Source organism: Salvelinus alpinus, chromosome 13 (assembly GCF_045679555.1).
Source record: "Salvelinus alpinus chromosome 13, SLU_Salpinus.1, whole genome shotgun sequence".
NCBI classification, from domain to species: Eukaryota; Metazoa; Chordata; class Actinopteri; order Salmoniformes; family Salmonidae; genus Salvelinus; species Salvelinus alpinus.
This window is the reverse complement of record NC_092098.1, coordinates 37,464,148-37,481,136: the sequence shown is the minus strand read 5'-3', so window position 1 is coordinate 37,481,136 and position 16,989 is coordinate 37,464,148. Positions and strand designations below refer to the sequence as shown.

The 16,989-nt window shown below is 43.0% G+C and overlaps 1 protein-coding gene across 5 annotated transcripts in view; it reads left to right on the top strand.

The window, feature by feature from the left end:
* Positions 1–16,989, top strand: part of LOC139537650 (cullin-5) — a 36,772-nt gene that overhangs the window by 12,794 nt on the left and 6,989 nt on the right. For 2 of the 5 annotated variants that reach the window (XM_071339207.1, XM_071339211.1), the window contains exons 8-14: positions 897–1,038; positions 3,012–3,142; positions 14,437–14,544; positions 14,683–14,747; positions 14,991–15,135; positions 16,339–16,470; positions 16,549–16,681. In XM_071339207.1, the coding sequence (XP_071195308.1) occupies positions 897–1,038; positions 3,012–3,142; positions 14,437–14,544; positions 14,683–14,747; positions 14,991–15,135; positions 16,339–16,470; positions 16,549–16,681 (856 nt within the window). The remainder of the gene's footprint in view (positions 1–896; positions 1,039–3,011; positions 3,143–14,436; positions 14,545–14,682; positions 14,748–14,990; positions 15,136–16,338; positions 16,471–16,548; positions 16,682–16,989) is intronic. The other 3 variants (XM_071339212.1, XM_071339209.1, XM_071339208.1) reach the window with 3 other exon arrangements.

The window sequence follows — 16,989 nt, the reverse complement described above, 5'->3', positions numbered from 1 at the left end:
CAACTAACGCAGTATGTGCATCCATTCGTAAATTACGCACTTTCTCACAATGTTCTCCAAGTAGGCCAGAGTAGACTGATGAGACTGCTTGGATTCGGTGGACTGATAAAGGGTACATAATTAGAATTAGAATATACCAGTACAATAGATTGGCCCGCTCTGTTCTTCATTCACAATTGGGGATTAGATAATTATACATTGTTCGCTTCCCCTCGCTCATCAACTCACCCTTTCTCCTCCATCATACTTTACTTCATTTATTTCATCTGTTATAGGTGTTCAATTAGTTTTGGTATAGTTTAGGTTCAGTTTCTAGGCAATTGTCGGGGTGATTGTCAACTGGGCACCACACCTTCAACTGTCGGGAGCAGGACCTACTGTCGGGAGCAGGCCCTACTGTCGGGAGCAGGCCCTACTGTCGGCAGCAGGCCCTACTGTCGGCAGCAGGCCCTACTGTCGGGAGCAGGCCCTACTGTCGGGAGCAGGCCCTACTGTCGGGAGCAGGCTCTACTGTCGGGAGCAGGCCCTACTGTCGGGAGCAGGCCCTACTGTCGGGAGCAGGCCCTACTGTCGGGAGCAGGCCCTACTGTCGGGAGCAGGCCCTACTGTCGGGAGCAGGCCCTACTGTCGGGGGGGCGGGGTCAACCATTAAAGTGACATTCCTTCCTAACGTATAATTCTGTTTGTAATGTTAAGATTCTAACAATGACAGTGTTATAGACTTATTTAGGAAATGTCAAGATCAAAGGAGGGCATGGCTTTAAAAATGGCAGTGTAATAATTCCTTATGTTAAACCACTTTGTGACAAATGCTGATATAAAATGTTATTTATAAATCAATTCTATTTTTTTATTGGTGATATGAGCGACCATGGTTTTTCTGTTTTCCTCCTCAGCTGATGGAGTGTTGCGTGAACGCCCTGGTGACGTCCTTTAAGGAGACCATCTTGGCCGAGTGTCCAGGCATGATCAAGCAAAACGAGACAGAGAGTGAGTACGGCCGGAGTGCTCCTGGCACCAAAGGCTCGGCCAGCTCAGGTTTGCAAACCAGGAAATTACCTTGCAGTCTTCCACTTCACTTTCTATTTCAATTTGTCCACATCAACCAGTCAACCTCTGTCTTTGCCCATTCTGTGTGTCAGTCAACATGTTGTCAACATTACCCCCCAAACATCAGTGTCTGACCACAAACCCACATTGTACTGTGTGTGTGTCCTGATAGTTTTAACCAATAGTCTACCTACGTGTGTGTCAGTATTAACCAATGTGTCTTTGTAGAACATCTCAGTTTCTGATGTTTAGCAGTAAAATCTGGAGGCAGCTTTCTAACCCTGGCAGTATACCACCACTGTGATGTATAGAACTTCTACAGCTGATTTCCAGGATACAGATTAAGCCTTGTCCTTAACTAAAAAGCATGTTCAATGGAGACTCAATCAATTGAACGGAAACCAACCCCTAAGGATGTATTTAAATACGGGCCCCAAGCTCTGCTGCATACCCCTTGTTCTATATATTTACTATAATCTAGAAGTAGAAAACAAGACTGAAATTGTTGCATTTATATTTTTGTTCAAAGATTTTACTGAGGTACAGTTCATATAAGGAAGTCAGTCAATTGTCATAAATCCATTAGGCCATTAGGCCCGGTGAAATCTGCATCTGTTGGCCACAGATACCTTAGAAATAAACAAAGGTAGGGGCGTGGATCAGAAAACCAGTCAGTATCTGGTGTGACCACCATTTGCCTCATGCAGTGCGAAACATCTCCTTTGGATAGAGTTGATCAGGCTGTTCATTGTAGCCTGTGGAATGTTGTCCCACTCCTCTTCAATGCCTGTGCGAAGTTGCTGGATATTGGCGGGAACTCGAACACAGTTGTGCACGTCGATCCAGAGCATCCCAAAGCTCAATGGTTGACATGTCTGGTGAATATGCAGACCATGGAAGAACTGGGACATTTTCACCTTCCAGGAATTGTGTACAGATCCTTGGAACATTGGGCCGTACATTATCATGCTGAAACATGAGGTGATGGCAGCGGATGAATGGCACGACAATGGGCCTCAGGATCTTGTCACCGTACCTCTGTGCATTCAAATTGCCGTCGGTAAAATGCAATTATGTTCATTGTCCGTACCTTATGCCTGTCCATACCATAACCCCACCGCGGGGTACTCTGTTCACAACGTTGGCGTCAGCACAGCACTCGCCCACACAACACCATACACGCTGTCTGCCATCTGCCCAGCATAATTGAACCTGAGATTCATCCATCATGAGCACACTTCTCCAGCCTGCCAGTGGCCATCGAAGGTGAGCATTTGCCCACTGAAGTCGGTTACAACGCCAAACTGCAGTCAGGTCAAGACCCTAGTGAGGACGACAAGCATGCAGATGAGCTTCCCTGAGATGTTTTCTGACAGAAATTATTTGATTTGCAAATGCACAGTTTCATCAGCTGTATGGGTGGCTGGTCTCGCAGGTGAAGAAGCCTGATGTGGAGGTCCTGGGCTGGCATGGTTACATGTGGTCTGCGTTGGAGGCGGCTTATGGTAGAGGAACTAACATTAAATTCTCTGGCAACAGCTCTGGTGGACATTCCTGCAGTCAGCATGCCAATAGCACGCTCCCTCAACTTGAGACCTCTGTGGCATTGTGTTGTGACAAAACGGTACCTTTTTAGTGACCTATTATTGTTCCCAGCAAAAGGTGCACCTGTGTAATAATCATGCTGTTTAATCAGCTTCTTGATATGCCACACGTCAGGTGGATGGATTATCATGGCGAAGGAGAAATGTTTACTAACAGGGATGTAAACAAATTGGTACACACAATTTGAGAGAAATAAGCTTTTTGTGCAGATGGAACATTTCTGGTATCTTTTATTTCAGCTCATGAAACATGGGACCAACACTTTACATGTTGCGCTTTATGTTTTTGTTCAGTATAGAATCTATAGACTGTAGCTTACTTTGGACAGTGTTTGATTGTAGTTCTCCACCTCCTAGAGCTCCACCTCATGTTCTCTTTGATGGACAAGGTGCCCAGTGGCATCGAACCCATGCTGAATGACCTAGAGGACCACATCATGTCTGCTGGGCTGGCCGACATGATGGCCTCCGCCGAGACCATCACCTCGGTGAGTGCTACACACACACACACGCCCAAGCACACACACATGCGGTCATGCTCATACACACACAGACATGTTATACTAACAGAAATGTAAAATACATAGTGCCTTCGGAAACTATTCAGACCCCTTGACTTTTCCATGTTTTGTTACGTTACAGGCTTATTCTAAAATTATTTTGTTTTTTCCCCTCATCAATCTACAGTCGTGGCCAAAAGTTTTGTGAATGACACAAATATTAATTTCCACAAAGTTTGCTGCTTCAGTGTCTTTTAGATATTTTGTCAGATGTTACTATGGACTACTGAAGTATAATTACAAGCATTTCATAAGTGTCAAAGGCTTTTATTGACAATTACATGAAGTTGATGCACAGAGTCAATATTTGCGGTGTTGACCCTTCTTTTTCAAGACCTCTGCAATCCGCCCTGGAATGTTGTCAATTAACTTCTGGGCCACATCCTGACTGATGGCAGCCCATTCTTGCATATTCAATGCTTGGAGTTTGTCAGAATGTGTGGGTTTTTGTTTGTCCACCCGCCTCTTGAGGATTGACCACAAATTCTCAACGGGATTAAGGTCTGGGGAGTTTCCTGGCCATGGACCCAAAATATCGATGTTTTGTTCCCCGAGCCACTTAGTTATCACTTTTGCCTTATGGCAAGGTGCTCCATCATGCTGGAAAAGGCATTGTTCGTCACCAAACTGTTCCTGGATGATTGGGAGAAGTTGCTCTCTGAGGATGTGTTGGTACCATTCTTTATTCATGGCTGTGTTCTTAGGCAAAATTGTGAGTGAGCCCACTCCCTTGGCTGAGAAGCAACCCCACACATGAATGTTCTCAGGATGCTTTACTGTTGGCATGACACAGGACTGATGGTAGCGCTCACCGTCTTCTCCGGACAAGCTTTTTTCCGGATGCACCAAACAATCAGAAAGGGGATTCATCAGAGAAAATGACTTTACCCCAGTCCTCAGCAGTCCAATCCCTGTACCTTTTGCAGAATATCAGTCTGTCCCTGATGTTTTTCCTGGAGAGAAGTGGCTTCTTTGCTGCCCTTCTTGACACCAGGCCATCCGCCGAAAGTCTTCGCCTCACTGTGCGTGCAGATGCACTCACATCTGCCTGCTGCCATTCCTGAGCAAGCTCTGTACTGGTGGTGCCCCGATTCCGCAGTTAAATCAACTTTAGGAGACGGTCCTGGCGCTTGCTGCTCTTTCTTGGGCGCCCTGAAGCCTTCTTCACAACAATTGAACCGCTCTCCTTGAAGTTCTTGATGATCCGATAAATGGTTGATTTAGGTGCAATCTTACTGGCAGCAATATCCTTGCCCGTGAAGCCCTTTTTGTGCAAAGCACAGATGATGGCACGTGTTTCCTTGCAGGTAACCATGGTTGACAGAGGAAGAACAATGATTCCAAGCACCACCCTCCTTTTGAAGCTTCCAGTCTGTTATTCGAACTAAATCAGCACGACAGAGTGATCTCCAGCCTTGTCCTCGTCAACACGCACACCTGTGTTAACGAGGGAATCACTGACATGTCAGAATCACTGACATGTCAGCTTGTCCTTTTGTAGCAGGGCTGAAATGGGGTGGACATGTTTTTGGGGGATTCTGTTCATTTGCATGGCAAAGAGGGACTTTGCAGTTAATTGCAATTCATCTGATCACTCTTCATAACATTCTGGAGTATATGCAATTTGCCATCATACAAACTGAGGCAGCAGACTTTGTTAAAATTTATATTTGTCATTCTCAAAACTTTTGGCCACGACTGTACACACAATACCCCATAATGACCAAATAGAAATGTTTGCTAATTTATATTTAAAATATTTTATATATATATTAGAGGTCGACCGATTATGATTTTTCAATGCCGTTACCGATACCGATTATTGGAGGACAAAAAAAGGCGATACCGATTAATCAGCCGATTTATTTAAAAATAATAATATATATATATATATATATATATATATATATATGTGCATGTGTCAGCATATGGTCTCACAAGGGCTCTGAGGATCTCATCTCGGTACCTAATGGCAGTCAGGCTACCTCTGGCGAGCACATGGAGGGCTGTGCGGCCCCACAAAGAAATGCCACCCCACACCATGACTGACCCACCGCCAAACCGGTCATGCTGGAGGATGTTGCAGGCAGCAGAACGTTCTCCACAGTGTCTCCAGACTCTGTCACGTCTGTCACATGTGCTCATGTGCTCAGTGTGAACCTGCTTTCATCTGTGAAGAGCACAGGGTGCCAGTGGCGAATTTGCCAATCTTGGTGTTCTCTGGCAAATGCCAAACGTCCTGCACGGTGTTGGGCTGTAAGCACAACCCCCACCTGTGGACGTCGGGCCCTCATACCACCCTCATGGAGTCTGTTTCTGACCGTTTGAGCAGACACATGCACATTTGTGGCCTGCTGGAGGTCATTTTGCAGGGCTCTGGCAGTGTTCCTCCTGCTACTTCTTGCACAAAGGCGGAGGTAGCGGTCCTGCTGCTGGGTTGTTGCCCTCCTACGGCCTCCTCCACGTCTCCTGATGTACTGGCCTGTCTCCTGGTAGCGCCTCCATGCTCTGGACACTACGCTGACAGACACAGCAAACCTTTTTGCCACAGCTCGCATTGATGTGCCATCCTGGATGAACTGCACTACCTGAGCCACTTGTGTGGGTTGTAGACTCCGTCTCATGCTACCACTAGAGTGAGAGCACCGTCAGCATTCAAAAGTGACCAAAACATCAGCCAGGAAGCATAGGAACTGAGAAGTTGTCTGTGGTCACCACCTGCAGAATCACTCCTTTTTTGGGGGTGTCTTGCTAATTGCCTATAATTTCCACCTTTTGTCTATTCCATTTGCACAACAGCATGTGAAATTTATTGTCAATCAGTGTTGCTTCCTAAGTGGACAGTTTGATTTCACAGAAGTGTGATTGACTTGGAGTTACATTGTGTTGTTTAAGTGTTCCCTTTTATTTTTTTGTGCAGTGTGTGTGTATATATATATATATATACAGTGGGGAGAACAAGTATTTGATACACTGCCGATTTTGCAGGTTTTCCTACTTACAAAGCATGTAGAGGTCTGTAATTTTGATCATAGGTACACTTCAACTGTGAGAGACGGAGTCTAAAACAAAAATCCAGAAAATCACATTGTATGATTTTTAAGTAATTAATTTGCATTTTATTGCATGACATAAGTATTTGATACATCAGAAAAGCAGAACTTAATATTTGGTACAGAAACATTTGTTTGCAATTACAGAGATCATACGTTTCCTGTAGTTCTTGACCAGGTTTGCACACACTGCAGCAGGGATTTTGGCCCACTCCTCCATACAGACCTTCTCCAGATCCTTCAGGTTTCGGGGCTGTCGCTGGGCAATACGGACTTTCAGCTCCCTCCAAAGATTTTCTATTGGGTTCAGATCTGGAGACTGGCTAGGCCACTCCAGGACCTTGAGATGCTTCTTACGGAGCCACTCCTTAGTTGCCCTGGCTGTGTGTTTCGGGTCGTTGTCATGCTGGAAGACCCAGCTACGACCCATCTTCAATGCTCTTACTGAGGGAAGGAGGTTGTTGGCCAAGATCTCGCGATACATGGCCCCATCCATCCTCCCCTCAATACGGTGCAGTCGTCCTGTCCCCTTTGCAGAAAAGCATCCCCAAAGAATGATGTTTCCACCTCCATGCTTCACGGTTGGGATGGTGTTCTTGGGGTTGTACTCATCCTTCTTCTTCTTCCAAACACGGCGAGTGGAGTTTAGACCAAAAAGCTCTATTTTTGTCTCATCAGACCACATGACCTTCTCCCATTCCTCCTCTGGATCATCCAGATGGTCATTGGCAAACTTCAGACGGGCCTGGACATGCGCTGGCTTGAGCAGGGGGACCTTGTGTACACTGCAGGATTTTAATCCATGACGGCGTAGTGTGTTACTAATGGTTTTCTTTGAGACTGTGGTCCCAGCTCTCTTCAGGTCATTGACCAGGTCCTGCCGGGTAGTTCTGGGCTGATCCCTCACCTTCCTCATGATCATTGATGCCCCACGAGGTGAGATCTTGCATGGAGCCCCAGACCGAGGGTGATTGACCGTCATCTTCAACTTCTTCCATTTTCTAATAATTGCGCCAACAGTTGTTGCCTTCTCCCCAAGCTGCTTGCCTATTGTCCTGTAGCCCATCCCAGCCTTGTGCAGGTCTACAATTTTATCCCTGATGTCCTTACACAGGTCTCTGGTCTTGGCCATTGTGGAGAGGTTGGAGTCTGTTTGATTGAGTGTGTGGACAGGTGTCTTTTATACAGGTAACGAGTTCAAACAGGTGCAGTTAATACAGGTAATGAGTGGAGAACAGGAGGGCTTCTTAAAGAAAAACTAACAGGTCTGTGAGAGACGGAATTCTTACTGGTTGGTAGGTGATCAAATACTTATGTCATGCAATAAAATGCAAATTAATTAGTTAAAAATCATACAATGTGATTTTCAGGATTTTTGTTTTAGATTCCGTCTCTCACAGTTGAAGTGTACCTATGATAAAAATTACAGACCTCTACATGCTTTGTAAGTAGGAAAACCTGCAAAATCGGCAGTGTATCAAATACTTGTTCTCCCCACTGTATATATCATACACACACACACATTTTTGTAATAATGACAATTGCAACAATACTGAATGAACAATGAACACTTTTATTTTAACTTAATATAATACATAAATACGCACACAGCTCTGAAGTGACAATGATACTGAAGAGTCTGCTTAGGAGACAAATACTCTCAACTGTTTGAATAAAAAGAGTTTAAGTTACCTGTGATGAATGTTGAAAACAAAAACTTTAATTTCTATATGCAGGAAATCCTATTTTAATAATGGGCATGGTAAGAATTGACAACCAAAGTGCGAGTCATAATTCCCATGACACCTTTTTTATTTTTTTAAAATAAATGTAACCCCTTTTTCTCCCCAATTTTCGTGGTATCCAATTGCTAGTAATTACTACCTTGTCTCATCGCTACAACTCCCGTACGGGCTCGGGAGAGACGAAGGTCGAAAGCCATGTGTGCTCTGAAACACAGGACAAGGTGCCTATGCCGTTCTGTACCATCACTCATTCATATATCTTTATGTACATATTCTTTATCCCTTTACACTTGTGTGTATAAGGTAGTAGTTGTGGAATTGTTAGGTTAGGTTACTTGTTTGTTATTACTGCATTGTCGGAACTAGAAGCACAAGCATTTCGCTACACTCGCATTAACATCTGCTAACCATGTGTATGTGACAAATAAAATTTGATTTGATTTGAGGTAACTCTGATCAATATTGGCTAAATATAAGCGAAGATAAAAAAAATTGTAGAGTGGATTTATGAAAATATGTTGACAAACGTTACCTTATCCTAGTGAGATTTACACGGGTATCAAAACGTCGAGGCGGTTTAAGCCTGCACGAAACACAGACCTTATTTGAAGTAGATCAAGACATTCTCTATGGAAGACATGAACGGTAAAATAACGAAGGAACCGCTTTCAAATTCAGCCGCAAGTTATTACAGGAATTATAACGCGTCGACTATTTCTCTCTAAACCATATACCTTTGACTAATCCGGAAACTATCACGTTTATTCCGTTCCGTATTTTATCTAACGGGTGGCACCCATGAGTCTAAATATTCCTGTTACATTGCACAACCTTCAATGTTGTCATAATTACGTAAAATTCTGGCAAATTAGTTCGCAAAGAGCCAGGCGGCCCAAACTGTTGCATATACCCTGACTCTGCGTGCAATGAACGCAAGAGAAATGACACAATTTCATCTGGTTAATATTGCCTGCTAACCGGGATTTCTTTTAGCTAAATATGCAGGTTTAAAAATATATACTTGTGTATTGATTTTAAGAAATGCATTGATGTTTATGGTTAAGTACACATTGGAGCAATGACAGTCATTGATTGATTGTTTTTTATAAGATAAGTTTAATGCTAGCTAGCAACTTACCTTAGCTTACTGCATTCGCTAACAGGCAGGCTCCTCGTGGAGTGCAATGTAATCAGGTGTTAGAGCATTGGACTAGTTAACTGTAAGGTTGCAAGATTGGATCCCCCGAGCTGACAAGATTAAAAATCTGTTCCTAGGCCGTCATTGAAAATAAGAATGTGTTCTTAACTGACTTGCCTAGTTAAATAAAGGTGTAATTAAAAATAAAAAAAATTAATCAGCAAATCGGCGCCCAAAAATACCGATTTCCGATTATGAAAACCTGAAATCGGCCATTCCGATTAATCGGTCGACCTGTAATATATATATATATATATACAGTGGGGAGAACAAGTATTTGATACACTGACGATTTTGCAGGTTTTCCTACTTACAAAGCATGTAGAGGTCTGTAATTTTTATCATAGGTACACTTCAACTGTGAGAGAAGGAATCTAAAACAAAAATCCAGAAAATCACATTGTATGATTTTTAAGTAATTAATTTGCATTTTATTGCATGACATAAGTATTTGATACATCAGAAAAGCAGAACATAATATTTGGTACAGAAACCTTAGTTTGTAATTACAGAGATCATACGTTTCCTGTAGTTCTTGACCAGGTTTGCACACACTGCAGCAGGGATTTTGGCCCAGTCCTCCATACAGACCTTCTCCAGATCCTTCAGGTTTCGGGGCTGTCGCTGGGCAATACGGACTTTCGGCTCCCTCCAAAGATTTTCTATTGGGTTCAGGTCTGGAGACTGGCTAGGCCACTCCAGGACCTTGAGATGCTTCTTACGGAGCCACTCCTTAGTTGCCCTGGCTGTGTGTTTCGGGTCGTTGTCATGCTGGAAGACCCAGCCACGACCCATCTTCAATGCTCTTACTGAGGGAAGGAGGTTGTTGGTCAAGATCTCGCGATACATGGCCCCGTCCATCCTCCCCTCAATACGGTGCAGTCGTCCTGTCCCCTTTGCAGAAAAGCATCCCCAAAGAATGATGTTTCCACCTCCATGCTTCACGGTTGGGATGGTGTTCTTGGGGTTGTACTCATCCTTCTATTCCTCCAAACACGGCGAGTGGAGTTTAGAGCAAAAAGCTCTATTTTTGTCTCATCAGACCACATGACCTTCTCCCATTCCTCCTCTGGATCATCCAGATGGTCATTGGCAAACTTCAGACGGGCCTGGACATGCGCTGGCTTGAGCAGGGGGACCTTGCGTGCGCTGCAGGATTTTAATCCATGACGGCGTAGTGTGTTACTAATGGTTTTCTTTGAGACTGTGGTCCCAGCTCTCTTCAGGTCATTGACCAGGTCCTGCCGTGTAGTTCTGGGCTGATCCCTCACATTCCTCATGATCATTGATGCCCCACGAGGTGAGATCTTGCATGGAGCCCCAGACCGAGGGTGATTGACCGTCATCTTGAACTTCTTCCATTTTCTAATAATTGTGCCAACAGTTGTTGCCTTCTCACCAAGCTGGTTGCCTATTGTCCTGTAGCCCATCCCAGCCTTGTACAGGTCTACAATTTATACCTGATGTCCTTACACAGCTCTCTGGTCTTGGCCATTGTGGAGAGGTTGGAGTCTGTTTGATTGAGTGTGTGGACAGGTGTCTTTTATACAGGTAACGAGTTCAAACAGGTGCAGTTAATACAGGTAATGAGTGGAGAACAGGAGGGCTTCTTAAAGAAAAACTAACAGGTCTGTGAGAGCCGGAATTCTTACTGGTTGGTAGGTGATCAAATACTTATGTCATGCAATAAAATGCAAATTAATTACTTAAAAATCATACAATGTGATTTTCTGGATTTTTGTTTTAGATTCCGTCTCTCACAGTTGAAGTGTACCTATGATAAAAATGACAGACCTCTACATGCTTTGTAAGTAGGAAAACCTGCAAAATCGGCAGTGTATCAAATACTTGTTCTCCCCACTGTATATATATATATATATATATATACATACATTCATACACGCACAATTAATGTTGGAAGTTTACATACACCTTAGCCAAATACATTTCAACTCAGTTTTTCACAATTCCTGAGATTTAATCCTAGTAAAATTCCCCTGTTTTACGTCAGTTAGGATCACCACTTTATTTTAAGAATGTGAAATGTCAGAATAATAAAAGTGAGTGATTTTATTTCTTTCATCACATTCCCAGTGGGTCATACATTTACATACACTCAATTAGTAGTTGGTAGCATTGGCTTTTTAATTGTTTAACTTGGGTCAAATGTTTTGGGTAGCCTTCCAGAAGCTTCCCACAATAAGTTGGGTGAATTTTGGCCCATTACTCCTGACATGCTTCACGGTTGGGATGGCGTTCTTCGGCTTGCAAGCCTCCCCCATTTTCCTCCAAACATAACGATGGTCATTATGGCCATTATGGCCATTCTATTTTTGTTTCATCAGACCAGAGGACATTTCTCCTAAAAGTACGATCTTTGTCCCCATTTGCAGTTGCAAACCGTAGTCTGCCTTCTTGATGGTGGTTTTGGAGCAGTGGCTTCTTCCTTGCTGAGCGGCCTTTCGGGTTGTGTCAATACAGGACTTGTTTTACTGTGGATATAGATACTTTTGTACCCGTTTCCTCCAGCATCTTCACAGGGTCCTTTGCTGTTTTGGGATTGATTTGCACTTTTTGCACCAAAGTACGTTCATCTCTAAGAGACAGAACACGTCTCCTTCCTGAGCGGTATGATGGCTGCGTGGTCCCATGGTGTTTATACTTGCGTACTATTGTTTGTACATATGAACGTGGTACCTTCAGGCGTTTGGATATTTCTCCCAATGATGAACCAGACTTGTGGAGGTCTACAATCTTTTTCTAAGGTCTTGGCAGATTTCTTTAGATTTTCCCATGATGTCCCCATGATGTCAAGCAAAGAGGCACTGAGTTTGAAGGTAGGCCTTGAAATACATCCACAGATACACCTCCAATTGACTCAAATTATGTCAATAAGCCTATTAGGAGCTTCTAAAGCCATGAAATTGTCTGGAATTTTCCAAGCTGTTTAAGGGCACAGTCAACTTAGTGTATGTAAACTTCTGACCCACTGGAATTGTGATACAGTGAAATAATCTGTCTGTAAACAATTGTTGGAAAAATTACTTGTGTCATGCACAACGTACATGTCCTAACCGACTTGCCAAAACTATAGTTTGTTAACAGGAAATGTGTGGAGTGGTTGAAAAGAGTTTTAATGACTCCAACCTAAGTGTATGTAAACTTCCGACTTCAACTGTGTGTGTATATATATATATATATATATATATATATATATATATATATATAATCTCAGATTTACATAAGTGTTCTGACCCTTTCCTCAGTACTTTGTTGAAGCACATTTGGCAGCGATTACAGCCTCGTCTTCTTGGGTATGACGCTACAAGCTTGGTACACCTGTATTTGGGGAGTTCCTCCCATTCTTCGCTGCAGATTCTCTCAAGCTCTGTCAGGTTGGATGGGGAGCATTGCTGCACAGCTATTTTCAGGTCTCTCCAGAGATGTTCTATTTCGTTCAAGTCCGGGCTCTGACTGGTTCACTCAAGGACATTCCTGTTGGAAGGTGAACTTTAAGCCCCAGTCTGAGGTCCTAAGCGCTCTGGAGAAGGTTTTTATGAATGATCTCTGTACTTTGCTCCGTTCATCTTTGCCTTGATCCTGACTAGTCTCCCAGTCCCTGCTGCTGAAAAACATCCCCACAGCACGATGCTGCCACTACCATGCTTCACCGTTGGGACGGTGCCAGGTTTCCTCCAGATGTGACACTTGGCATTCAGGCCAAAGAGTTCAATATTGGTTTCATCAGACCAGAGAATCTTGTTTCTCATGGTGTGAGAGTCTTTAGGTGCAAACTCCAAGCGGGCTGTCATGTGCCTTTTACTGAGGAGTGGCTTCCATCTGGCCACTACCATAAAGGCAGAGATGGTTGTACTTCTGGAAGATTCTCCCATCTCCACAGAAAAACTCTCATGCTTTGTCAGAGTGACCATCGGATTCTTGGTCACCCTCCTGACCAAGTCCCTTGTCCCCCATTTCTCAGTTTGGCTGGGGAGCCAGCTCTAGGAAGAGTCTTGGTGGTTCCAAACTTATTCCATTTAAGAATGATGGAGACCGCTGTGTTCTTGCGGACCTTAAATGCTGCAGAATTTTTGGTACCCTTCCCCAGATCAGCTCCTTGACACAATCCTTTCTCGGAGCTCTAAGGACAATTCCTTCGACCTCATGGCTTGGTTTTTGCTCTGACATGCACTGTCATCTAAGGGACCTTTTTATATAGACAGTTGTGTGCTTTTCCAAATTATGTCCAATGAATTTAATTTACCACAGGTGGACTCCAATCAAATTGTAGAAACATCTCAAGGATGATCAATGGAAACAGGATGCACTTGAGCTCAATTTCGTATCTCATAGCAAAGTGTCTGAATACTTTATTTCTGAATACTGAATTTTTTATTTCATCCATTTAAAATTAGGCTGTAACGTAACAAAATGTGGAAAAAGTCAAGGGGTCTGAATACTTTCCGAAGGCAAATGGGCAGTATTTTTGTTGCACTTATTTGAAATGCGTATATCAATTACTTTTGAGTATTATGTCATTTGTATGTCACTGGCCTGAACTACAGTCCAATGTACATGGCGACAACTCAATATTAGGAAGTTGTTCTTTTCAACAGTCCTGATAGAAAATTATATAGGGTCCATTTCTTAGAAAATAAGTTGAAATTGCAAAAAGTTTGGAATTCACATGTATTGGTTTGATTTGCAACTGCACAGGTTTGTCTATGGCTTTATTTAGTTTTTTTGGCTACTTGAAATGTATTTTGAAAATATATATTTATATATAAAAATGTATTTTGACAACAGTATTTTATTTTCCTACATTCTTTAGGGTATTTTATAACAAGATACATTTTGGTCTATCGTTGCCCATCTCTAGTCATTCCATTTTTTCTTCAAATAAGGTCTTGTTTGGGGGTAGAGCTCAATAGAATAATACCTAGCATGCTTTGCAAGTGTTCATTTTTACATTCACATTTTGGTCATTTAGCATCCAGAGCGACTTAGTCAGTACATTTAACTAAAGTAGATAAACAACCACATGTCAAAGTTAAGGGGGTACTTCAAAAGTATTTTATTTTGATACATTGGTCTTTAGGATATTTTTTTGTAATTATATTTTGTAATCTTTGCCCTTCTCTGTATGACTTTTGTATTGTATTTACTGAAAGAAAAATTCCACTGATTTTAAAAATATAGATATATATATAATGTGTGTGTGTGTAGGACTCTGAGAAATACGTGGAGCAGCTCCTCACCCTGTTCAACCGCTTCAGTAAACTGGTGAAGGATGCCTTTCAGGATGACCCTCGCTTCCTCACAGCCAGGGACAAGGTCAGCACAACATTACCAATGAAGTCCAATGTTCCTTCAACGTTTGTCAAACATTGACACAACGCTGTCAGTTAATATATGCACAGTATATGCACTTGGTTGTCACTGCATAACCTAACCAATGCTTTTTTTCTTCAGGCTTACAAAGCAGTTGTGAACGACGCTACCATTTTTAAATTAGAACTACCGCTGAAGCAGAAAGGGTAAGAGACGCTCTGTGTCCTATTGTATGCCTTCATTTCTTCACTGAATTAAAGATAGATTCCTGCACACAGTTGAATGCTCCCACAGTTTTAGTGACGTTGCACTTGATAAAACTACGGTTGGGTGATCTTTTAGTTTTTTCACAACTGAAAAAAAAAATAATACTCCTGAACTGTTAATTGCTTCATTAGTTAATGAGTGAACGTGTGTGTTTACAACACTGCTCTACTTCCTCTGTGCTGTCTGTCTGTCAGGGTGGGTCTAAAGACCCAGCCGGAGTCAAAGTGTCCAGAACTGCTGGCCAACTACTGTGACATGCTGCTGAGGAAAACCCCGCTCAGCAAGAAACTCACCTCCGAGGAGATCGAGGCCAAGCTCAAGGAAGTGGTACGTGGATGGGAGGAGTGTGTGTAATGATATGCAAGCTTTCCATATGGCTACAGCAACACTCGGATGCATGCACACTTCCTTCGGAAAGTATTCAGACCCCTTAACATTTTGTTACGTTACAGCCTTATTCTAGAATGTACGAAATCATTCCCCCCCTCATCAATCTACACACAATACCCCTTAATGACAAAGAAAAAACTGTTTTGTAGACATTTTTGGCCCAACTTTCGGCCCAGTCTGAGAACCTGCTCCAGAGCGCTCAGGACTTCATCAAGTATCTCTCTGTACTTTGCTCCGTTCATCTTTAGTCAGGATCTAGGCAGTCTCCCATTCCCTGCCGCTGAAAAACATCCCCACAGCATGATGCTGCCACCACCATGCTTCACCGTAGGGATGGTGCCAGGTTTCTTCCAGATGTGACGCTTGGCATTCAGGCCAAAGAATTCAATCTTGGTTTCATCAGACCAGAGAATCTTGTTTCTCATGGTGTGAGAGTCTTTAGGTGCCCTTTGGCAGATCAGTGCCTTGAAACAATCCTGTCTCGGAGCTCTACGGACAATTCCTTCAACCTCATGGCTTGGTTTTTGCTCTGACATGCACTGTCAACTGTGGGACCTTTTTATATAGACCGGTGTGTGCCTTTCCAAATCACTTTTTAGAATAAGGCTGTAATGTAACAAAATGTGGAACATGTCAAGGGGTCTGAATACTTTCCGAAGGCGCTTTATGACGTACATCATTGTCTGTTTTTGTTTGTCAAAAGTACATCTCAAGTCAACAATTTTTCAGGTGAGTTTATCTGTGAAAAAACTGACTGTTTTTTTTGTCAGACAAACATCCCTTGTCATTCATGCAGCAACAGATGACTCCCATTAAAAAAACATTTGTCTCCATTTTCGGACACAAAATCAGAGTGTATATGTGGCCTTAGGTTGAGAAGAGCGTCTATCATGTTGCTTCGCCTATCCGCTTTTTTTCAGAGCTGCAAACACTTAAACGTTTGTTCTTTGGAAGGGACAATCTTAGCTGGGTCGTGTTCATTAGACCCCAAACAGAAGAAAATGGACTGAAACAGGGAGGGACTACTTAAACTTGTCCAATAAAAAACACTTGTTTTCCGTTGCAAAACATTTTGCTACGGTGTGCAGTAATAAATACCCTGATTGCACAGTGGTGTTCTGTGTGTGTGTTATCCTGCAGTTGCTGGTGTTGAAGTACGTGCAGAACAAAGACGTGTTCATGCGCTACCACAAAGCCCATCTGACGCGACGCCTCATCCTGGACATCTCCGCCGACAGCGAAATCGAGGAGAACATGGTGGAGTGGCTAAGGGTATGACCTGTGCGTGTCTGTATGATTGACTAGCTACAATTACACCACTTCTCCAATTACCTCTAACCTTGCTTACAGGAGGTAGGCATGCCCGCAGACTACGTGAATAAGCTGGCCCGGATGTTCCAGGACATCAAGGTGTCCGAGGATCTCAACCAGAACTTCAAAGAGTGTCACAAACACAACAAGCTGGCCCTATCAGGTAAACCAGGTAGCTGTATTTACCTAATATAATATATATGCCATTTAGCAGACACTTTTATCCAAAACAACTTACAACGGTGAATGCATAAATGTTCGTATTGCTGGCCCTAGCTGGAATCGAACCCGTGTACCTGTACGTTTGGGTGTTTGGTGTAGGTGGCTGGATTAGACCTAGTGAAAAGTAATACAAATGCTATTGATACAGTCCTGTTTGGGATTCTGCTTTGAGTTTGCACTTTTAGGACTATTCCACTGACTCCGTTGTACCAGAAAAAAGCACAGCTCAAGTACTTGAAAGTGTATATTATAGAATGA